The sequence below is a fragment of the Charadrius vociferus genome, unplaced genomic scaffold, assembly GCF_000708025.1.
Source record: "Charadrius vociferus isolate BGI_N301 unplaced genomic scaffold, ASM70802v2 scaffold202, whole genome shotgun sequence".
In the NCBI taxonomy this organism is placed as follows: domain Eukaryota; kingdom Metazoa; phylum Chordata; class Aves; order Charadriiformes; family Charadriidae; genus Charadrius; species Charadrius vociferus.
In genome coordinates this window covers 121,533-146,863 of record NW_009647242.1, presented here as the reverse complement: position 1 = coordinate 146,863, position 25,331 = coordinate 121,533, and the positions used below count along the sequence as shown (strand labels likewise).

The following is a 25,331-nucleotide window of genomic DNA, read 5'->3' as shown; positions in this document are numbered from 1 at the left end:
TTACTTGGCTCTAGGGGGTTAAAAAGAAATTGCTCACAAGAGGAAAATAAAGTGGAAAAATATGAAACAATCTTGTCCTGTTGAGATGACACTTTTCTTTTGATAAACAGGTCAAATCAGCAGGTTCCCAATCTCAAAGAAAACTGCTGTGGTGGCCTACTTGGCTGTTAATACATAGCACATTCAAGACATGTATAGAAAAGTCAACTGAATGGGATAACAAGGAAAATATGACTCATCCACAGTCCTAAGTGCTAAATTCAGGAAAACTGTCAAGAAAGTTCCTTTTGATTTTATGAGTAGATTTCACTCCTGGTGTACATGGGTTAAACAGCAATTTTGTACACAAAAGAATGCCATTGTGGATGTAACAAGATGCCTTTGAAATTATTAAAATCTAATTGTTCACATTTTTTCTAATCACTCTTCAGGTAGGAAAGTCTGTGCCCTGAGAAATCTTAGAGTTGAGTTCATGCACACTCTTCGTTGCTGTTTTCTTCACCCAAGTCACTCAGCCAAAGAACCCTGAATATTGCCCTTTTTAGTCTTTAAAAGCTGAAGGGAATTAGACCTGCCATCAGTTTGACAGACTCCGAAGAAAACAAAGGTCACAGGAGGCGACTACTGGCTCAGTGTGCTGCGCTCCCCGCTGCAGCAGTCTCCTTAACTCTGGAAATTCTCCAAAAGTACCGTGGTTATTCCAGAATAACTCTTTGTCTGGATACCCTTAATCCCAAATAAAAAGTGGGGGTGTAGTGATTCAGTTTAAACCACTTCCAAAATGCAAAATTACTCCAGAGTAATAGCTCTTCTGGAAAACATCCAACTAGCCTCAAACCGTCCTCTCAGCTGGGTGCAGTGCAGCCGTGGATGATGCTGCTGTGACCTACAGCTACACACAGTCTGTGTATCCTCTTAGATCCCCTGTGATAAAAAGTAAATGATATTAATATTGTTGGTAACAAGAGCTGACTGATTTACTCTCTGGAACTGATTTTAATCTTGAATTTATAATTTTCCCCAGTTCACAAGTTGTTTGCGAACAGTTCTCATTATTACACACATATTTGTTTATCAATTGTTAACAGAGAATTTACAAAAAGACGACCCTGGCCTGTGGATTATTCATCATCTGTCCATTTTAATTATTTGCTTTTTGTGATGGGTGATTGGCATTTGACAGTGATACTGCTCAGACTCTGCAATTTGATGAGAATAACAAATAATGAATAACCACATGTTCTCAGCAATGTTAACCAGGCAGATAAAGGTGCTGGTATTAAGACAGACATTCTTCAAACATCCGTGCAAACAGAAATCGAGGTCATATAAAGGTTTTCAAGCAAAGCAGAGCTGAACTGAACAGCCTGAGTTGAACCAGGTTGCAGGTTGCTCTGCTAAGCATCCTTGTTTTCGTAGAACGTTCACAGATATTTCTATTAGTTTACTCATTTATTTATTTTTAACTGACCATTTTGGACAAGAGGATCCAGACCTGATTCTTCCCCTTTGTTTCACATCCCATAAGCCCATGGGAGCATCTTCGGTCAGAGGTTTGGGTTACCTGCTGATTCACAGCGAGCCAGTGAATCTCACAGGCTGAGATTTTTATTCCCAATGAAACACGAAGTTTGTAGGAGGAATAGCTGTATGCAATAAATGGGCTTTATTAGAGAAGTGATTAAAGAAGACATTTCAGGCAGTGGCAGAAAATGATAGGAAGATACCTCAAAAATTAGAACTTTGGTTAAAAATTTGGTCTAGGCTCTTTCCAGCATCTCATGCACTTAGGGGTGTGCAGGATTTGCAATGCACATGTCAAATTGTATGGATTTGTAGGATTCACTTTGCTGGTGTTCACAAAGATTTTGTATTGGCCTTCTGATCTTCAGAAAGCACTTCTGTAGTCTAGAGATTCAAAAGGTCTAAATACTTTGAAGTGTCAAAATTCATTTGGGCGTGTGTTCTTTCTCTTTTTACGTATTAAATAGATGGCCTGGGTTTACCTTTTAACTTATCCAGCACAAAACATCTGGGTTTACCTTTTACCTACCCCAGGACAAAATGCATCATTCATTTTTTAAAATGATGTCAATGTAAGAAATGCTACTATTATTTTGCTATCTAGGGGTTAGGGAAGAGGGAGGTTTATCCCAGGCTGAGACCACGAGCACTAATTCCAAAATCTCTGGCTAAAGGAAATTGTAATTGGAAAATAAATACTATGTGGTTTTGGGATAGTAAAGTTTACTCACATTGGTTCTATACTGTGACAATGCTTCTTGTCCTTGTGGAAATTATGTAAAATAAACCTCTGTTTTTTGCCACTGGAATGATATGACATGAATTCTGCCATCAGGGTTTCAGGATCATGTTGGCGAGATTACAATTTCCACCTCTGCTAAACTGATGGGTTTTTTTAAATAAAAAAGAAACAAAGAAATAGAAAAAAAAAAAAAAACAACCTTGGATTATCATCAAACATGCAGCTGATGTCTCCAAGGAAGTTAGGGAGTTTGTGTCTGACATCTCCTACAAACTGTGAATCTGAATTTCTTCAAGGCCGGTTTTACAAGCATTTCTTTAATAAATGGATAAATATGTGTAAAGGAATGAGAATGTCTTTCACTCAAATCTTGTTTAAAAGTAACGCAAGACTGGTCTGTCTTCTTTCATGTGTGCCGGGGCCCCCGTCTTTCTTTGTCTAAATGTCTTCTGGGAATTGGTGATGTCCTCTTGCTAGTCCAGGGCTCCCAACAAGTGATTTTTGGACTCTGATTTATTGAAATGCTCTCATCTGTACACTATGGTGACTATAAATGAGCACTATGGTGACTGTAAATGAGATGTCAATATTTTTTGTGCTCAGGCTGATCACTAGAAATTCCTCACGCCAAGCCAGTAAGAAATCTTTCAGCTGATTTGTTGCATTATTAACTACGACTCTTGTTGTAAAAACAAGCAAATAGATAAAAGGAAGAGGTCACTCACAGTGACCTCAAACCTGTCACTGATCAAGGACGCAACTTACTAATTTGAATGTAAAATGAGAAGATAGAAATCAGGTTTTGGTGTAGATTTTAATTCCTCTCAACACAGAATACATATTTCATACACATTTTTCATATGCCTTGTTCACCAAGCAATTCCATTTTTTCCAGGTTTTAAAAAAATGTTAATGTCCTCAGGCTTGAGTTAGTTTTGCTATTTAACTGAAATTTGGCCAAAGATAAGTATAATTTCTTCTGTAAACCCTTTGTCTACATTTTCTTCTCATTTGAGAAGGGATTGTATTTTCCCCCACGGCGCTAGAGGATCTGCCCCGACAGGTGACTTTTAGCAGGTCATCTGATAACCTTATCAGGACCACAGGGGAGGCAGGACTTTTGAGTTGGGTCATAATTCTCTCTCTCAGGTGACAAGTTACTGTTCAGCCCGGAGCAGGAATTTAGTCATATTTTCCCTTCTTCCCTTCCTTCCCTCTGCTACAAGCGGCTCTTGCTTTTGGTTTTGGTTTGGTTTGGTTTTTTTTTTTAGGAAATATGCAAGCATAACTTGCTTGTTTTAGACATTCCTTTTTTATTCCTGCTTGGACTGGAACACCCCAAAAGCAGTAAGTGTGCTGAAAAATGCAGTACTGGCTGAGTAAAAACAAGTCAGTACTTCCCTGACTGAACAGATGTTCTTGCTCGTGCCCACATGATACTTTTCTTCCTGAATGCTGGTTTTCTACATTTATGTTTATTAGTAATTATCTATAAGAATAACAGTGTGTTGTTATACCTGCATAACTCTTTTGAGTTATAGTGAAGTACACTGAAACTGATACAATTCTTGTGGAGCTTCATGGCAATTTATAGTAGCTAAGAAGTTGTTCATGTTGCTTTTATCAATCACATTCTTCTTTTAGTTTGTATTGGCTTTTATTTTCTTGTCTTTGGCATTTGTACAGTTTCTTCCTAACATATAGCTGATTAAAACACAGCAGTCTTTCATCATTGCTGTCATTTGAATAACTTTTAACTCTTAGCCAAACTATTTATTATAATCTTAAATATCAAGTAGCAGAAAACAAGATTCTCAAAACAAATTGAAAAGTAGACTTCTGAGACAATGTGAGAGCAGTAAAGCCTTGATGCCATTGGGGACTGAGTAAAAAAGCTTAAGCATATACTTTCTTTTAAGATAAGAGTTTAAAGAGATTTGAGTCCTTTGCTGGATCAGGTGACAAAGTGCTTTCCGCTGTGAGCAGTCACAACCTACACTCATCAGCATCACGAGGTAGTTTGTTTAATAAAGTAGGTAGCTACTGTACCAAAAATAGTAAATTCCATCTCACATAGGTTGTATTAGGCACATGTGAATACTCTGTGTCAGAGCAATGACTTTCTTGATTGCTTAAAAGCTTTTGAACAGCCTTGGGGCTGAATAACATGGAAAACTGGTGTATCTACATTTCTGTACTTGCTGTATATACCCGTACCCTAATGACTGGAGGAATATAACTGTCCCATATGTATATATGTACACCTGTCTCATAATGTAAAACTTCCCCAGTGTGGGTCAACTTTGAAAAGTTCATCAGTAACAACGCTGCCCACTGTATTTTGTGTTTTATTATACCTTTTAAAAAATCATATAATTGTAGAATGGTTTGGATTGGAATGGACCTTTAAAGGTCATCTAGTCCAATCCCACTGCAATGAGCAGGGACATCTTCAACTAGATTAGGTTGCTCAGGGCCCTGTCCGACCTGACCTTGAATGTTTCCAGGGATTGGGCATCTACCACCTCTCTGGGCAACCTGTGCCGGTGTTTCACCACCCTCATTGTAAAAAATTTCTTCTTTATATCTAGTCTAAACTTACCCTCTTTTAGTTTAAAACCATTAGCCCTTGTCCTACAACAACAGGCCCCACTAAAAAGTTTATCCCCATCTTTCCTGTAGGCCCCCCTTAAGTACTGGAAGGCCACTATAATGTCTCCCCAGAGCCTTCTCTTCTCAAGGCTGGACAATCCCAACTCTCTCAGCCTGTTCTCACAGGAGAAGTGCCCCGTGCCTCTGATCATTTTTGTGGCCCTCCTCGGGACCTGCTCCAACAGATCCGTGTCTTTCCTGTGCTGAGGACTTCAGAGCTGGACGCAGTACTCCAGGTGGGGTCTCACCAGAGTAGAGTAGAGGAGAAGAAGCACCTCCTTCGACCTGCTGGCCACGCTTCTTTTGATGCAGCCCAGGATGTGGTTCCCAGATATAAACAGAACCAAACCATGTAGGCACAACTTAACTTAAGCAAAGCAACTCTGAGAACTGATTTTGACTCAGAAAATTAAAGAAGGCTCTTAAACATCACAAATTGTCATCAGATTAAAATATACCTATGCAGTTTTCAGTGGATTCAACTGGATTTAATTGCTAGCAATATACAGCTTGTTTGCACACCATGACATAAAAGGAAATCAGTTTAAAATCAGTGAACCAACACAGTTAATTGGGATAAACTCTTTGAATCAATCAATCACTCTTATTTCCACTGCGTTTTCATTTAGGTTTATAAAAAAAGACCTTATCAGTCATATCCACTTCTAAATGTGTACACACACATCAGGGGTGGATTTGTAGCAATTTAAACTAATTGATTTCTGAGCCAATTTAGATGCATCACTAATCAAATTCTGTGAGACCAGCTTGGTGCCAACATGTGCAATGATACAGAATTCTGCTTACCCCACCTTAAGTTTATTAAGTATTCAGAAAACCACTGGGAGTAAAAACCAGTAGAAGCTTGTTTTCTTGCTAACATCAGCAGCAAACAAAGAAGGTAGCTTTCCAGATTGAGGAAGAGGGAGCAACTTTTACAGATATTTCTTTCTTATACAGGAATCACACTTTGAAGTGTCACTACCCCAGCCAAATACTGCCTTTTGAAAGTTAGTTGCAGTGAAGAACTCAAAAAGAAAATCCTTGCAGTAATGTTGAAAACAGTGATGTCCAACTACGTTAATATCCAGCTAGCTTAAATGCTACATTATCAGATTACTAAGACATAATTGCCTTGCTTAAGTGTCCTCTAGGTTCACAGGTTAGTTTCTGGGATTCACAGATTTAGAAGAGGAGAACCTTAATTATTCTCTGCTCCAACCTCCTACATGACAAAAGCTGTACAATTTCAACCTGCAATTTCTCCATGAAATTCGTGACAAGCTCATCTTAAAATGACTGACTGCTAACTTGCTTTATCATCAGTCATCTCCATTGCCACCGTGGGAGGATGAGAGACTGGCAGCAAAGGATCAGGAAGGACAAAATGCAGTACTGCTTAAAGAACAGCAAAGAAGGGCGTGATGCACAGTACTTGCTTCATGAATAACATGCACACTTGATTCTCACCACATATCTGCCCTGGTATATCTCCAGGTTTGATAGGATTCAAGTCTCCTGTGTATTGGCTGCTCAGATATTAAATATCTCATATGTAACTGAAGAGAAACCGTATATACAAGAGTATATTAATATGTCAAGCACCAGTGGTTACAAATATTACATGATCAAGAAATAGCACCTATGGTAACATGCCCAAACAGAGTGGCAAGTGTGGGTTCCACTGCAGCATGCTCGCTGCTCAACTATATGTTGAGAGCTACTGGTATAGTCTGGAAATTAGGTTTCTGGTCGGGTTTTCAAACTATATGTTGAGAGCTACTGGTATAGGTTTCTGGTCAGGTTTTCGGGAATTCAGATCCAATTCAGAAAGGTAAATAAGAGACAGGTTTTCAAGTGATTAGCCCTAAGAACTTGTAATGTGCACTTGCAGCCCAAGTCTTTACAGCCAACCATTCCTCGGTAGTCAAAAAAATAAGTGATCATTTTTTCAGAGTATGCTTGGATTTAAAATTCTTAAGTACAACTTCCTACCTAAGGTGGCTGGATACCTACAGAAAGTTCAACCCCCTGCGTTTCTGAAAATCCAGGCTTTGATTCTTGCACTGTGTTTTTACTTAAATAGCTGCTTACATATATGTGTCTGTATTTGGTTAGTACAACTCCACATTAAAAAAAAAAAAATGCCCATTTTGTTTTATTAACAGTGTTGCCAGAGGGAAAAATATGCAAATTCTGGAATTTGAGAGTGCTGCAGTAACACATAACAAAGTGTTACATCAAAGTGAAGTTGCTTCCTGGAAAATATATGGGAAAAGGATCTGATTTCATCAAGCTGCATATTATTGCATTTATTTACTGTTACACATTCTTGGTTTAAGTGGGATAAACTACCATATTTCACAAGGTTTCCTCTGTTTTCCATAAATACCTTTTATAAAATGAATGTATTGATATTCAGAAAGCTTATGAATTTCTTACCATGGTGATTTTATGACATGTAAGTTCTGAAACATAAAATAACCTTTTTTTAATCTGAAATTCTAATGTTTCTTGTTTTCGGAAAGGCGGGGAAGCATAAAGCATTTGGTGAAGTACTTGAGTGGAGAAAGCATTTGAATGGTTTGCTAGACTTAGTTTAAGCTATAGATCAGTGTTTCCCTGATTTTCTCTGGAAAAAAAATGCTGTACAGATGAAAAGAGATGGTAAATAATTCGTATGCTAACTTAAAAAGACCATGCTGCTGTATTGTTTTTCTTTTTTCATTTCACTCTTCTCCAACATGCTTTATTGAATGTAGAGGCTGATGTTCTGTATCAGATACCTCCTACCATGACTGTTTTAAAGCACTTTGAATCTTCGAAGTTCTCAGAGAGCAGCTGTCTGGAACAGACTCACATCATCACCCCTGCAGATCTTGAGGGTGTTTTTCCAGATGCTTTGCTGGTAGCCAGAGTTTAAGGACAAGGCGAAAATAGTTTCAATTCTGTCTTCCTTTTCAGCCAGACTGAATTTCAGTTTGAGCAGCTATTCATATGTTGTCAGCGGGTACATAACTTTATCACGTCCCATCAGCCAATGGCCAGGATGGAACCCGACTGTAAAGCACCACCTCCACAGGTACAGTGCAGGTCGATCTCATGGACATAGCTGCTGACAAGGGAACAGCAGAAAGAAATGCTACTGTTGTCCCCTCCAGCTGCTCACTCCAGGGCTGAAAAGGCAAGGGAGCTCGTATACATTAACTGAAATGAAATCTAGGGTTTGCACATCGTCATATTCTTACCTATTTTATCTCTGTCTTCAGGAAAGGTAAAGTTGATTCCTAATCGCTTGACACGAGTAATGATTATTGGTTTTAGGAGTAAAGTATTATAAGCCATCCTAGCAATGATCCACTTTGGGTAATGACTTTCAGTTTATGCGAAAATTTTTTTCCAGAGTTTCAGTTGTTTATAGACTTCTTGGCTTTGAGGCCAAATGAGTTGAATTGCTTAAGTTGTGTGCTGTTAACGTACTGGTAATTTTTATGTATAGAGAAGTTAAGTTAGGGCTATATAGGACAAGGAGAGAAGTGGGTCTCATAGTACGCCTACATGCACTGAATTTTGTCTGTGCGTCCATAATTTGTGGTGATACCCTAGTGATAAACTGCATTTAGCAGACACCTTTGGCTGTCTCACCTGTTCTCTGTACACTAATTCAGCTTCCCTGGGATAGCAATTAAACTTCTGACTGGTATCAGCAGCTTCCATTAGCAGACATTAAAAGAAAAAAAAAAACCAAAAACCAAAACCAAACCAAAACAAAAAAAACCCTGCTGGAGAAATATTCACCTGTCGTCCACTGACTATGCATGTGCAGATTTTCTAACTCGATCCATTTGAGATGCAAGATGAGCCATACTTAGTCTGACCCGTCTCTTAGGTTTCAGGAGGTCTTTTACTGTATCCAGCTGGGAAGCTGGAGGCACCCTACTTGCAAACAAAAATGTCCAGATTTATGCAAAGATGACCAGCACCAGCTTTTAGACCTCAGAGTACATGGGATATTAAATCTTAATATTGTGGTGCTATTGTGTGAAGTATAACCAGTTTAGATACTTTGTATAGATTTCTGTGGGATTTTAGTGATCAGTTATGCCTATTTCCAAATCCAGTGTAGCTTAGGCTTTTGTTGGATAAGATATCTGTCTTCACGGTGGTAGGGGTATGGAAAAAGCATGGCCTTGGCAGAACCATTAAGATGGCATGGTACAGAGATTTCGGTAGTTCTCATTTGGGATAATGACATCCATAATTCACTCTGGCATTATTCTCTTGGGCAGTTTAGAACTTCTTATGAAAATCTTCATTTCAGTTTTTTGATAGCAAATCTCTGAATCTTCAGAAGCCATCTGCCATATGATAAAATAGTTTTTTATAAGTACATGGTACGGAGAAAACCAGCTCTGTTTGAGTCTAACAAGCCAAATCGAGCACTGCACCTCTGTGTGGGGAGCTCAGGGGCTGCAGTTGTGAGGCCCAGGTGTGCTTGGATGTGCCTACATCCATGTTTTGTGTCGCAGTTGTGTGAGGTGCGAGGGCACTGCTGATAACACACCTGTATTACAGGCAGTAAATCAGAAGAATGAGATCTATCTGTTCAGGTTGGAAGAACTCCTGCCTTGTACCGTAATACTTGGTTGTGCACAAGTTGTGTCCTTTGCTGCTCCTTTCAAACTGTGGAATTAGTCCTGTTTCTCAAGAGAAACACTATTATTTTAATTAACTTTAAATTTGTGCTTTCATTTATTCTTGTACTTGTTACCCAAGCTTATATGAGATTGCTAAATTAGAAAGATATTGCTTACATATCTCATCACTTGAACTGTTCAAAGTACTGCATGAATTTGATCTCTTCACAACTAGTAATCTGCCCTGGGGTTCTCCTGAGCACCCATTCACTGAGCTAAAAATCTGTGTTTGCGTGCTGATGTTTGTTCCCGAGGGCTCATCTCCCTAGTGAGCATGTTTAAACAACTGAAGTGCTCTTACAATGAAACATTCAAATTCAAGCCTTTATTATTATGCAATCTGGGATTATTTTTTTTATCATTAGACTTCCTTCTGAACTGGGTGGTTGACACTCCCTGTTCCAAATTCCTGTCCCATGAGCTAGTTGTTTGGAAATACTGGCTAGGAGGACAAACACCATGACTTCTTTTTTTTTTTTTTTTTAATCTGGAGAAAGTGCTTTTTCACTGGGTATTTGGGATTAAACTGTAACCCGGAGGCAGGCCACAGAAACAGGATAAAGATCAAAACGAAAAGGAGAGCATTGCTTAGTGGATTGATACAGCTGGAAATGCAGAGCCTGATTCAAGGTGCTTTCAGAGTCAGGATTCTTGCACATGACTTAACTGGTTTCTGGATTAAACCTTGCATATGCCCTAGGAGAGAAACGTATACCTGCTCCAGCAGCATGTGTGCTCTGGAAATTAATATGAAAAGCTTCTCTATGTTGTGACAAACTGAAGGTTCATATGTAAGTTTGCTATTCAGAAGTTGTTTCTGATTAACTCCACATCTAAACAATTTTAATGAAAAATTAGGCTACTTCGACTTGACTCTCCAGTCAGATCAGTTTCCGTACAGAACTTCGCTCCTTGATCCATGTCCAAGAACATATTTATCAGGGAATTTATACAGCCCTCTAAATTCACTTCCTGATATGAATTAAACTAACTTTCATGTGCAAAACCCCTTGAAAATTCCCTGTGTGTGAAGTGAGGATTTCTCCATCTTTTTCATGTGTCCCGTGATCCTGTAATCTTCTCCCTCAGTCCTCCTCCTGGGTAGTCCATCTTTGCTGCGGGACAGCTGGATGGATGAGCTTCCCCTTTGCCCACGGGGACAGAAAGCAATGTGATGTGCTCTTCCCGCACCGACTGAATGCTCAGCCTCTCTTGGCTGCACAAGGAGAGCACCAAGGTTTTGTCATTTTCCTTGGGGAGTACTCGTTTTGTTTTCAAGCAGCTTAGCATTTAAAATACCGTAGCCACTTGAAAAGCCGGCAGATCCTTCAGGTTGCCATGTTACAAGTTGCCAGGTTCTTGAAAGCAGCCGGAGAAAAACTGATGCACCGAATCCCTTTCGTTGTTGTGCTTCAGCCCTTTGGAGGGCTCGGCCAGCTACGACATTTAGAGAGCAGCTGCCTCCAAAGGCGGCGGCGGCCGGAGCATTGTTTTGTTGTCGTTTCTGCAGCGGAGCGGCGGGAGCTTACATCATTTCCAGTAATGAAGTGCCTGGGGTTCTTTTATGACTTGCACACTCTGCTTCTCCGGAGCTGTACAGTATGTGCTGCGTGACTCCAGGAAACCGAGGATTTGTTTTGACTTGCTAAAAGAACGTTTGCTCTTTCTCTTTACAATTTCACCGTATGACTTGTCAATTCTCTCCCCCTTTTAAAGAATAACTTCAGATTTAATTAGCTGAGTGCAAACATCTTTCATTGCAGTGTGGATTAGACTCCTCATTGAGTACATTTACCAACAGAATGAAAGACATCTTAATCAGGCGTTTCTGTATTTGTACTGCTGTGTCCAGAGTGCCCAGTAGCTGTTGACAGACAGTTGCTATTGATTCTCTTTCTAGGGGGGGATGACCAGTGATGTGGGGACCAGTCTTGTTAATGCTTGCTTTTAATTTTTGAAGCTCTCTATCCTACCTAAGAGCACTTTTCAAGTGTGTTTCTGTGTATTTCCCTCTATGCTAGGTATGAAAAATTATACTTGCGTGCCTTGCTGGGGTGTCCTGAAGGTCCTGGCATCTCCCCAGGAGTTCCACAATGACCGTGCCTAGCATATTTTAAATGGGGTAATTTATAGTTTGCTGAATTTCAAAATTTCATGGCACACAAACCTCTGTTGGACAAGTTTGGCACAGGCTTCCCAAAGCGTTACCTGGATATATGTGTGTGTATGTGCTTTGAATTCTTCAGTGGTGAATTTCAGCTTGCATTTCCACCACTCAGAGAACATTCTCCAGACCACGAACCACCTGGGTCGTTTCTGGGATATCATCACCCAAGCAGCAGCCCGCACAATTCTCCATAAGTCCCAGAGTAAACGTTTGTGCTGCAGCAACAGCAGCTGATTTGCCTGAGCATGCACAGTCGCAACAAATGCTTTTTGGCAGCATCAAAACCAATGCAGAACGGCACCAAATTCACAATCCCTTTTGTAAAATTGTCATTGTTTCTCTTAGTTCTAGATATTGGTCTTGTCATAAGCACTTTGAAAAACACCTTTAACCCCCATCAACTATTCACTTTCCCAGAGTTAAAATTTGACAAGTTCATTTTTAGCCATCTCTTCTCTCAAAGATGCTGTGGTTTCTGTTTGATTCTTCAGAAGTGAATCATAGTTTCAAAACCCTCACTACCTTAGTGAAACGCTCTTTTTCCATTAGCATTCAATGTGTTTAACACGCGTTCAGACATGTTATCAGAAATTATACTAGAGTCCTTAAAAAAAATCCCATGTGATTTCATGCCCTGGAAACACCTTTTACGCTATAACTATTCCTACAGCTATCAGGAGATATGAGGCATATGGATCTGAGCTAGTCAAATTAATACCATAATGGCTTCTGGCTCGACAAGCACATACAGTGCAAACAGAGAGTAGAACAGCTGTAGCAGAGTTACCTTTTATGTGGGTGGCATAGACGTCTGCCAATTAAAATGATCTGATGAATAATTTCTTGCCGTATGATTACTGTTAATAAGAATTTATGTTAACATGTTTGTGTCTGAACTTTGCACAGGTTCATGCCTGCATTTATTTTCTTAAAAAATAGAGCATATCATGATTGTTTTTGTTCTTAATGGACTTTCTTTCCTCGTTTGAAAGCATTCCAGGACTTCAGCAATGCAGAGCTGCCAGCTATCCCTTAAAGGAAGATGTTTTTCTCTTCATGTAGTGCTTTCTGCATGTAATTCTGTAAACACAGGCCAATAGTTTTTAACCTGGGAACCTCAAGCTAATCTTCTAAATCCATATAGAAAGCAGTTACAAATGGAGCATGGCCTTCAAAATATGAGAAGAGGAGTCCTCATAAACTTTTATTAAAGCCTTTGTTGTTGCAAACATTTATACTTACAATTTCCTTTAAGTAGTCCCACCGACTGGCAAGCTTTAGCTATTGACTTCATTATTCTAAGTCCCTGTGTGTAAAATTTAGCAAATTTTTTCCAGAACTGATATGTTATATTTATTATGAGAACTTTAGGTGTGGCAAAATGTTGTTTTAAAATATGTCCTCAGCAGCTTACAAAGCATTTCAAAGTATTTAAGAAGTCTGTGCAACAAGTGAGACAGTTTATAGTAAGAAATACACAAGTCCAAGCATGGTGAGTGTTAACAGACTTTGACCTAGGACAGTTTGGGGATCTCTCTCTGATCAGAAAAATGTAGTTTAAAATTCTTGGTAAATACAATAGGACAGGGTAGAGAAGCAGAATACAATTGCAATAAAACCGCATGAAGTACAGTTTAGCTAGGATAAGTGGTTGGAGACTCATCATCCTTGTGAATCTTGTTTGGAAGTCATGAGTGGAACAAACATTTTGGTGGACTTGTTCCCACAGGACTTAAAACAGTTAGTAGAAAATATACTGGAGAAAACAATCCTAAAAAGACTAAAGAGGAACTTGGCAAGTAGCTAATTTCTTTCCTTCTACTGGCAATTCTGCCACTCGCATCAGTAGGAACAGGACACTGATAAGTGACGTATTTCCATGGCATTGACACTGGAGCTTTTGGGGGCTCTTTGGCTAACCGCGTCTTCCTTATGTCTGCTCTGTCTATGTTCGCTTGTGCTTTAAGATCATATTTGCATCCATTTTCCCTGCAGCATCAATAAATCAAGAACCCTCATATGTTTTTTCCAGTGTCATCGTGCATTACCACCTATAAGAAGACACCACCTCCAGTCCCACCAAGAACTACCACCAAACCATTTATTTCCATCACAGCCCAGAGCAGCACAGAGTCTGCCCAAGATGCATATATGGATGGGCATGGACAGAGGGGAGATATCATCAGTCAGTCTGGACTTAGCAACTCCACAGAGAGCTTGGACAGTATGAAGGCATTAACAGCCGCTATTGAAGCTGCCAATGCACAGATCCATGGCCCTGCAAGTCAACACGTAGGCAACAATACTGCCACCGTCACCACCACCACAACCATTGCCACCGTTGCAGTAGAAGATAGGAAGAAGGACCACTTCAAGAAAAACAGATGCTTATCTATTGGAATACAGGTGTGGTATGCACTGTGGGTTATATGCCTGCTATTGTTTTGGATTTCTACATTTGTTTTACTGCTCATTATGCAATGTTTTGTGTATTTTTCTTTTTTTCCTGACAGGTACCTATGTAGAAATTGCAGCAGCGTAATCATTCCGCGTGGTACTAATGATGTTATTTATACTAATTTATCGTAAAAACATCAGATGTGAGGACTTGTTTAAGTCTCCTTGCTGCTTGTTATTCAGCTCTGTAAAATTACACACATGAGCACTAATCTATGAATCATAACACAGCGGGGGTCAGAAAGGCATGAATTAAATCATTGAAAGGGAATGTGTAAAACAATGATTTACACTACACTATCACCCAAAAAGTATTTTCGTCCAGCCTCACTGAATTAATTGTCACTGCTTATTCATGCATTTCATAATGACTGGTAGCCGCTTGAATGAGGGAGCTTTGTTCCTATCTCAGACGCAAGAGCAGAGGATAAGTTCCTTCTGATTTCCCCTTGTTAAAGAAAATTACCTTTTGTTACCTCTAGTGGAACGAAACAAGAAAACTAACCCTGCCAAAGTTCACTCCTATTTACAGAAAGGAGAAGAGCAAATAAACTAGACCAATTTAATCTGCTTTCCTAATTAATCTTTCCCATACCGCCCCCCCTCAAAAGAATGTGCATAGGACTCCAACTACCTGCTTGCAGGATTAGCTTTTGCAACAAAGTACTTGAACTTACAATCAACTGAGAATCAACAGAGGTTTTGATGGGAGATGGATCCCAAGCAAATAGAATAGCAATCCACAGCTTATCAGCCTTTGCAAGAAGACATGATTTTTTTTTTGCAGATGAGGGCTGTAAGCACAGCACTATGTGCCTGGACAGGCTTATCTGATTAGCAAAGCCTAAGAATTTACCGTGAAATCTCTGCATCAGCCTGATGAGATGAGAGGCGCTGTGTAGAAGTATGCCATCCCAGGGGCAGCTCCTGGAGAAGCTGTGACTTTTCTCTTACTTCTTCTTGGAAGGGCAATAATTACTATTGCCTGTGGGTTCAGTTTACTGCCTTTGTTGTAGCCTCTTTCTGCTTCACAGCTGTTTGTTTTGGGTATATTCTGAAAGAAGGGCTGATGTTCAGTGTTAAACAAGATCCAGGTGGGACAGGGATTGAGGACAGCTCTTCTATTACTTATTCCCATACCCCACCAAGCCTAAGGTGCCATTTTATTGTTGCAAACCCTCATTTCACTGAGCAAAACAACAAAGACTCCTTAGCAGGCAAACACCCTGCAAAGTAATGGGTAGGAAGAAATAATTTCCACCTTTGCAGAAGCCAAAACAAACCACTGTAATGTGAATCGGAGTTCTTGAGACACCATCTACCCGTTGTCTCTTCTTAAGGTGGTGTTACTGCAAGTAACAAATGCTGCTTTTGAGAGGTATAGGGGACTCAGTTTCCTGAGATCTGAGGAAACCAGAGCCTCAAATGCTGTTCAAGCCTTTGCAAATATCCCTCTAAAATTTTTAGATTTACAGATGACCAACATAATCATATGGGAAAGCTGCCTGGGGATGGTACAAGAGGAGCTGTCAGGGTAGTTTTGGTGTACAAACCAATGGAGATGCCTGAAGAAGGGATTACATGAAGCGAAACTTTCAGCAGTGATACAGCCTTACAGGATTCCTGCCTGTGCACTGTGCCACCCTCCCAGTTGTGCCCATCGACGAGATTTTTAGAGTCAGATAAGCTTCACAAAGAAAAGAAAACTACTTTGCCAGTCTGCTGTCTAGCCCATTTTGCAGCATCATTGCACAAGCAGTTGGGCTGGTACAGCTGAAGCGGTAGTGTGGGAGTGGAAATACCGTAAGATTGCTGTTGCTGCCAGAAATTACTTCTCTTACAGACAACTGCCTAAAAAAGGTAGGTAGGCTGTCAGCCCTCTGACTGGCAGTATGAAGTCAGTCTCTCTCCACTGACTGTAAAGGGAGCCTAGTTTAGGCTTAGATTGAACTCAGACCGTGTATACACCTTACTTGTCGTCTGGCCCATCTCTGTAAAGCAGGGCAAGCTGCTTTAGCCAGAAACGTGTTCTTGGTTTGCTTCCTCCTCTAGTAAATAACCCTAATGTGCACTTGTGATGAACCTCCATGTGTCCTCCGTACCCCCTCACTCACTCTTAGGACACCACAAGCCTTTGCTGTAAATCTGTTTAGCAAACAAGTAAAGTAAAGCAAAGCAAACAAAAACTCTTCCATCAAAAGGTTGGTCCTCTGTCACTTATGGGATTTAAGGCATAGTTATCTTCCCAAAAGCCTCAGTGTCAGGTAAGTACCCTCCTTCACAGAACAGCTCTGTAACTCCCATCCCTCCTTGAGCAATTTTCCTGGATAGCTGGTAAATTGGCTTTCAACAACAAGCTTACTTACCGGTGGAACAGATGCTAACTACAGCTGGAGATTTTGCACACCCGGGGTCAGAGTGGTCCACAGGCCACTTCTTAACACTGCTGTGGTCTAAAAATCCTGTGTGCCAGAATTTTTTTCTTGTATGACTAACGATGTCATATATACCAGTGGGAATTAACAACTACACTGACTGGACCCAGAAGCTGGTGATTTTGCTCAAAGACACATCTGTGGTTAAATTTTAACTTTATACCATTGGTATAAATCTCCTCATGGCGATGGAGAGGTGGTATAAAGTGCTTGTGTTCCTGGAGACCACCTGTTTGCATGATGAAGCACTAAAGAAAATGTATTCCAAGAGCTGCATCTGCTTTCTTTAAATCTGATCTGTACATTGCTCTGATTCAGGGCACTAACATTTAAACAAAATAAACACATAATTTTGACAGGAGTTCATATATGCATGCACATACAGACTAACAGGTAAAATGAAACAAATGGTAGAGTGCAGAAAGTGGAGTTACAGCTGCTCAGAGATTTGATCTGGCAAATGTGAGCATCCAGGCTCCATAAAATACTGGATAAACTCCATCTGTGTTTTGCAGGCCGAATGTTGTCTTACCAGAAATGCTTTCTAGATTAACAAGAATGATGAATATTCACTAATAACATCAGAAATGGGCACAGCATAGATAAACTATCTGTTTATAAAGGTACTTATGTGCAGACACTTAGTAGTTATCATGCATAGAAATTGTAAGTAGCTGGGTGATATCTCTGGTAAAATACATTCTAATTAGCTGGTTGGGGTTTTTTTTAAGGTTGATGGTGCTGAAGAATCCACCAAATCAGGTGAAAATAAAGCAACCAGTAAGTTCCAGTCCATAGGAGTTCAAGTAGAGGAGGAGAAGTGGTGAGTAAAAGTTAATACTGTTTTTCTAAAGTAAATAATTATGCTGCAACTAATTTTTTAGGGCCCTAGTTCCTGCACACATGACCATATAAACCTGCTTCCTGGGTGAATTGTTAGATCACCCAACTGCAAAGCTGAGTCTTATAAATGCTGTAGCTCTTATTTCTCAGAGGGGATTTTTCAGGACCAGTGGCAGAACTGAAAGAAAAGCGCCACATATTTTGAAGGTCAATATACTTTTAATAAGTTCTTTTTCCCCAGAAAATCTACCTAAACAGCGGAAGGTGAGGCAGCTGGAGTATTAGTCTCGGGATGGCTTCGGCAGCGTAGAATTGATGGGGAAGTTTACCTTGTTTTTCAGCAGAATAATTTCAGCCACGTGGAGCAGAGCAGTGGCAGAGCCAAACTGATTGCTTTTGCTCAGGTATCTCACCCAGACATCTCTGCATTACAACTGCTTCCTTGCAAAAAAATTGCTGATATTAAAAAGCAAGCCTGTAAAACTCAGCTCCTTCCCATCTGTAGTGTAACGTGAATTAGTGAACAGATATGCTCCAATAAAAATGAAAAAAAAAAAAAATCTAGAATAGTTGATGTCTTCAAGAGTTATGTTTCTTTTGGATGACAATTTGCAGTTACATTGCAGGACAGCAGAACTGTGCATGGCGCTTTCCAGACACGTAACTTTTCTGAGTGCTTGACCGCATCTGCAAACCCTAATTCCAGCCCAAAGCTGGACTCGAAGATGGACTCTCCCCTCACCTCCGAGTTGCTGCAGCTGCAGGTGCCCACCCAAGTCTTTGTTCATTTTCCTCGAGCCTTTTGGGCAGAGGGTAACTTTCAGATCCTGGAGCCATTTTGTTGATAATTTGCTGTACCTTATCATAGGAGAAGCCTCGGGGTGGTATCGCTTGCCGCTGAGGGATGAGTTGACCTTGCAATCTCTCTGGAGAAAACCTGGGTGCAGCAAATCTGAGGTGACGAAATTAGGGCCTTCTGCCCTCCTCTGGCCCACCAACTGCAGTAGCAAGTAGAGATGTCCATTTTCACACTGTTTTTTTCCTACGTCTGTTAACAATACTCAAAAATAACGTTATCTACACCGTTTTCAATTCAACAAAATCTCCCTGTAAAGTAGCAGAGTATTTTCCTGTGGGTTTAAAAGGCTGAAGTGATTTCAGCAAAAAGAAATGTGATTTTGCAATGACCCTGCTAGGCTGTTACCAAGTTCCTCATTAACCTGCTAAAACATCTCTTGCTGGCAGACATTTCTTTATGTGTTAGACCTTAGCCCCATTTACCCACAACTCTTCCAGCACTAGATAAATGACCACATTAGAATAGATGCTGAAGGACCATTTCCCTTCAGCCTGAGCACAAAGGAAATAACTACCCCAAAAGCCCAACCCTCCCCCTCCCCTCAAAAAAAAAAAAAAAAACAACAAAACCCACAACCAAAAAAAACCTACAGAAAAACAAAGAAAGAAAGAAAGAAATGGCTGTTTGTAAATGCCTTACTTCCAAAGTCCTCTTTCTATTGCAGTTTTTATTGCTCCAGAGAAAAAGGTAAGGTTTGCTTGCGAGAGTCTGCCCTGAGAAAGCGATATTTCTGCATTACCTACTGACAGCTGTGTTTGGGGGTTTCCTCACTGATAAAGTTGAGGTTGCTGCTGTTTGGAGCAGACGGGCAAGCAGCAATCTATCATGGACTTTCAGAAGTGAACTGGCTGATAAAGGACAGCCCCCTAATCCTTAGAAAATGAGTGCACTCAAGACACAAAGGGCTTATCATCACAGTTTGGCACTCATATTCCTTCTTTTTTTTTTTTTTTTTTAGCACAGCAGAGCACAATGTATTGATTATCTGTTACAGGAATAGAATTGTAAATACAGTGCATTCTTCCCTGCCCCTGCACCATAACATCTGCAGAGCCTCAGAGAAGCCCTTTTGAGTTGAATCTTTGACAAATGAATGTTTTTCAAAATCTTTCAGGCTTCAGAAATGTTAAATAAATATAAAATAAAAAGAGAAGAATGACACAGCAAAGAGGATAAGTACAGTAAATTGATCATGTTTCTGTGCCATTCTAAGCTATTGAGTGCACTGTTGCAAAACAAGAAAGCTCTTGGCTTAATGCACCAAAAACCTACCATACAAAATTTGTTTCACTCTTCTTTGCTTCCTGCTCTTTCCTCCCACTTTCCCTCACCTCATATGACTATAATTCTCACACTAAGGAGTCTTAAAGCCTCCTCATGTCCTTTTAATTATTCCTGCTTCTGTGCTTGGACCAAGTAAGCAAAAGATTTTGCCTCCATTTCTTGATCTAAGTAGCTCAAAACCAGAGCATCTTCAGAGGACAGCTCTATCTCTTCCATCTTCCAGACCTTTCATTAGCCCTTCACTCTCTGTAACCTGGGCTTCCTGCCAAGACAAATGACTCTGAGTCCTCCTCCTCCTCCTCCTCTTGTACTGCTCAAAGGATAAATGTGCCTACCGCTACCTGACCATATTACAACAGGATCCATCACCGCTATTCATCTTATCCTCAGTTCTTTATGGTGCCTGCTCTCAATAATCTTTTTCGTACCCATTCCCTAAGTGTAGCTTTACAATTTCTAGCATTTATATAGAGTACTTCTGTCCAGTTCTTCCGTGGGAAAAAGCTGGTATGCATTTCTTTCAACGGAAACCTCATGATCTCCCTGCTGTTATTCTTTTATCTCTCACTTGATCTCCCCTATGATGCTAACAAAACCCCCTCCAAAATGTTCTTCCCTTTTCCTCACATGACCCACCCCTTCCAGGGCAATTCTGAAATGCATATCTAATGAAGCTGGTCAGTGCAATCTCAGGGCATTTCCATTTCTGTCCATTTCTGTTTGTCCTTTCTCTCTACCTGCTACTTCTTATTGACCTCGAGGGACCACCTTCCATTCCTCCCTTACAGAAGATAATTCAGTTGTTGCAAGTCAACCAGTTCTACTGAACCAGAAAAGAAGAAGTCATGTATTATGCCAGGCCAATTAGCCAAGGGGCTCTCAGTCTCAAAGCTCTGTAATCACTTTTAGCCTCTCTTGCATTTTACCTTGTCTGCCCCAAGATCTCCTCCCATTACAACCTCACCCCAAAAATTGTCTTGCTTATTGCTCGTAGCCATGCCATCAGCTGGTAATTGTACTTGGTTTGTCATCACAAGCATTTATGAATGCTGAAACAATGGTAGTTTTTGAAGTAAGAACACTACCATGGGAGACTAAGACCATAGACACATGGTCCTTCTCCATTTTCTCTGGCTTCTGTGGGGCCAGGGAAGGTGTCCCCACCTCTTGGTGTGGTATAGTACACCGTACCTCTTGGTGTGTTATAAAGTAAAATGATTTGAAATGTTGGTGAGGTAACATTAAAACAAAAAGAAACACCAACCAAAAATACCCTTCTGTCTCTTCAAGGAAAAAAAAAAAAGCAAACCCACATCTCTGGTTTTTGTTGCTATATAAAGCCATATTTTTCTCTTTATTTCATTTAACTTTTTGGGTTTGGTCACTTACTGTCCTGACAAAATATACTCAGGCTTCAGGGTCTGCCCTGCAAAGCAGGCCAGTCCTGCACTCTAACTCAAATATCTTAACTGTCCAGTCTTTGGGACAGGACCTTCAAATCTGCATTTTGACTAAGCTGATCTGGGACTGATATTTCCTTGGCTTTTGTCTGCAGCATTTTCTGGCTATCTGTGTCCTCCACAGTGGAAGCCATTCCACTGAGAAATTCTGAAGGTGGTAGATGCCCTGCTGTACTCAGCACTGTTGAGGCCACACCTCGAGTACTGTGTTCAGTTTTGGGCCCCTCACTACAAGAAGGACATTGAGGTGTTGGAGGGTGTCCAGAGAAGGGCAATGAAGCTGGTGAGGGGTCTGGAGGACAAGTCTTATGAGGAACGACTGAGGGAACTGGGGTTGTTTAGCCTCAAGAAGAGGAGGCTGAGGGGAGACCTTATGACTCTCAACAACTACCTTAAAGGAGGTTGTAGAGAGGTGGGGGCTGACCTCTTCTCCCTGGTGACAAGTGATGAGAGGAAATGGGTTCAAGTTATGCCAGGCAAGGTTTAGATTGGATATTAGGAAATTTTTTTTCCACTGAAAGGGTTATTAAACATTTGGAATAGGCTGCTCAGGGAGGTGGTGGATTCGCCATCCCCGGAGGTGTTTAAAAAAAGGGTAGATGTGGTACTTGGGGACATGGTTTAGAAGTGGTTTTGTCAGGTTAGGTTAATGGTTGGACTTGATGATCTTAAAGGTCCCTTCCAACCTCAGCAATTCTATGATTCTATGATAATATATTTATCAATGATCTGGATGCAGGAGTTGAATGCACCATTAGCAAGTTTGCTGATGATACCAAACTGGGAGGTGCTGTTGACTCTCTTGAGGAATGTGATGCCTTGCAGAGGGATCTGGATAGATTGGAGCATTGGATAATGATTAATAGGATAAAATTTAGCAAGGCCAAATGCCAGATTCAGCACCTAGGGCAGAATAATGCCATGCATAAGTCTAAATTGGGAGAGGAGTGGCTGGAGAGCAGCCCTGCAGAAAGGGATCTGGGGGTGCTGGTCGGCAGCAGGCTCAATATGAGGCAGCAGTGTGCCCTGGCAGCCGGGAGGGCAAACCGCATCCCGGGGTGCAGCAGACACAGCATAACCAGCCAGTCAAAAGGGGTGATTATCCCGCTGTATTCAGTGTTGGTGCGGCCTCACCTTGAACATTGTGTGCAGTTCTGGGCCCCACAATTTAAGAGGGATGTGAAGGTCCTTGAATGTGTCCAGAGGAGGGCGAGCAACAAAACTGGTGAAAGGGCTGGAAGGCATGTCCTATGAGGAGTGGCCGAGGACTTTGGGCTTGTCTGTTTTGGAGAAAAGGAGCTGAGGGGCAACCTCATTGCTCTTACAGCTTCCTGAGGTGGGGACGTGGAGAGGGAGGTCCTGATCTCTTCTCCCTGGGATCCAGTGATAGGACACGTGGGAATGGTTCAAAGCTGTGCCAGGGGAGGTTTAGACTGGACATCAGGAAGCAATTCTTTACCAAAAGGGTGGTCAAACACTGGAACAGGCTTCCTAGGGAGGTGGCCGATGCTGAGGCCTGTCAGTGTTTAAGAGGCATTTGGACTATGCCCTTAATAACATGCTTTAACTTTTGGTCAGCCCTGAATTGGTCAGGCAGTTAGACTAGAAGATAGTTACAGGTCCCTTCCAGCTGAAATAGTCTACTCTAACATTGCCATAAGGGATCAGAATTTCCCTGCTAAGACTCTTAGCAATGAAAACAGACTATGTGAATGGGAGAAGGAGTAGGCATAGAGCAAAGCACACAAGATTGTGTAGCTCGAAGATGTATGGCCGAAGATCCTGACATTAGAAGACACGGTACCGTTTCTGCTAACTCCTTCTGCAGTTTGTTTCTTCCGCTGACAATGGCTGCAAGCTTAGCAGGGGAGCCCACAACCAAGAAAGAGTACAGCCAGTGGGTAAAGTGATGCAGGCTGAATTTAATGTAAGCGCCTCTGAGGCTTACCATGCATCAATTGGTTTGAAACCTAGACCTTTTCTGGGTTTGGGTTTGGTTTGGGTTTTTTTCAGGAAAGAAGGAAGTTCTCTGGGTTGAAATGTAAACAAGTTTTTCAAAAGAAAGCAAAAGAAGACTTAGAAAGGAGAGTCAAATGCTGACAAGTGACCCTGTTGTTGCTGTTCAAAACACATCATGCTGTTGTTCTCCATACTGGTTTATCCAGTCTGAGGTTTCATGGCTTTCTGCACCTTAGGCCAGATATCTGCTGCAGTTCTCTGAAGCTGTAATTATTACACATTGTGCCTGCAGGGCACAACTGATTACAAAAGCACCGAGCCTGAAAACAGAGGAAGAAGCAAATCTCTGGTTTTAACGATTACCAGCAATTTATGAAAACTTTCTTTTTACGTAGATCTGTGAATGTTTTGTATGTGTAGAAACAGGGAAAATGTAGGCATTAGCAACAGCTGTCCTGTGATACAGAGTTTTAACTCAGAGCAAAACCAAAAAAAACTCATGTGGGACACAAATGGTAATTTGTAAGAGTAAAACATCCTGGAAGTGAGTGAGGAAGCTATGTCAGAGACTAAAATTACCATCTATTAGGCAGTTTGTATAGATGTGCTGGAGGTAGGTAGACAGTGGGTGCCTTCCTGCATTTCCATTCCATTCAACATACATTTCCTTGGGAGTATTATTTTAATTTTGAACTGATGCTATATTCTATTGCCAAGTAGTTTTTCTTTTGAAGACAGACAGGTTACACAAGCCAGTGCCAAGAATCTGTCGAGCAAGCCTGTAGCATACTATTATATAGATAAAACAAAGGCAAAAAAAGTGGGTCATTCTGTTTTATTTGTTGAGCAGTCTGGTTTTGGTGGTACTAGCTCATATTGAACCCAGTAAGAGTACACTCCTGAAAGCTTTGAAATGTAGTGCCTCCAGCAATACAATTTTTGGCAAGCAGACCTTGATGTTTCCACATTTGGGATTTGGTGTACACTGAAAAGCCAGGGTGTTAACTGAAAATACAAATGGTCATCTAAAACACAAGGATAGCAGAGTCTACGGCACTGAGGAAAGTAGAAGGCGGCTATGATATGGAGGTAAGGGCATGGAGAAGAACAAGGCTGGATTAAGGGATTTGCTTTTCTCTGCAGTACTCTGGAAGGTGTGGAAGGGTATAGCATGTACGAATGCCGTGGCTCCCAGTGAACCCTGACTAAATGACTGAAAAGAAATCCTGTGTGAGCATGTGCTTGTGTGGGCACACGTTTATGTGTGTGTGTTTGTGTGGGGGTGTGTGTGTGTGCATGCATGCATGCACTTCAGTGTAGATAAGGGATTTGTCAGGTTGGTGGCCAAATTAAAGTAATTTTTAAAAAACTAGGCTGGACCAAAAGATTTTCATTGTAATGTCAGCCTAAAGCTAAAGCCTTTCTAACCACTAATACCAGTCTGACAGCTTCCCTCTGCCGGTGGGGAGGGCCGTTAGCAGATACTCAGAAAAAAGTATAAAGGAGTATATGTAAAGGAAAAGTATAAAGGGTGTGTATAAAGCACTACTTCTCCCAGTAGACCTTCCCAATTTAGCAGTCTGTTGTTCAGGGACTTCCTAAACCAGATATGACATCTGTGTCATAGCTCTTCCTGGACCTATCTCCTGTGAATTTGATCAGATTCTCTTTGAACCTATTTTTACCTTCGGTTTTCCCAGGATCCTGTGGCAATTTAATTACACATTGTGTGAAGAAGTGCTTCCTTTCGCTAGATTTAAATCTAGACCTCTAAGCCTTGCAACTGGCTGCCTTCCTCCTCACAGTTCTTGCACTCTGAGAAATGGTGTAACACCTCCTAGTCAGGATATCACAGGGCTTATATCCCTCCTCAGCCATCTGTTTTCTAAACCAACAAATCTCTTTCCTCTTATGGAAGCCATACCATGCCTCCAATGATCCTTGTCCTCCCTTTTGAACTTTTTCTGCTGTATCAGTCCATAGCAAAATGCTTTGCTCTGCTTGTCAAAGGATAAATACTACTGAGCTGAAGAGTTCTGCTCGCTCCATATTTTTCAGTTTGCTGCTGCATATCGTGCAAAACTACGGTGGGATAACCGTGACTTTTGCATCATTTAACAACACCTGTTTCAAAAGAGCTGGAAGCCGCAGACACCACATTACAATGTTTGTATTCTTGGCCATTATAAAAAAAATTACACACAATCTATTATTCAAGTTTTCCAGGGATTGGTGTGTCTGAGAAGCTACTT

At 40.9% G+C, this 25,331-nt stretch overlaps 1 protein-coding gene across 4 annotated transcripts in view; it reads left to right on the top strand.

Moving 5' to 3' along the window:
• Positions 1-25,331, top strand: part of DLGAP1 (discs, large (Drosophila) homolog-associated protein 1) — a 144,350-nt gene that overhangs the window by 100,870 nt on the left and 18,149 nt on the right. For all 4 annotated transcript variants that reach the window (XM_009879971.1, XM_009879970.1, XM_009879973.1 and 1 more), the window contains 2 exons: positions 13,815-14,188; positions 17,406-17,497. In XM_009879971.1, the coding sequence (XP_009878273.1) occupies positions 13,815-14,188; positions 17,406-17,497 (466 nt within the window). The remainder of the gene's footprint in view (positions 1-13,814; positions 14,189-17,405; positions 17,498-25,331) is intronic.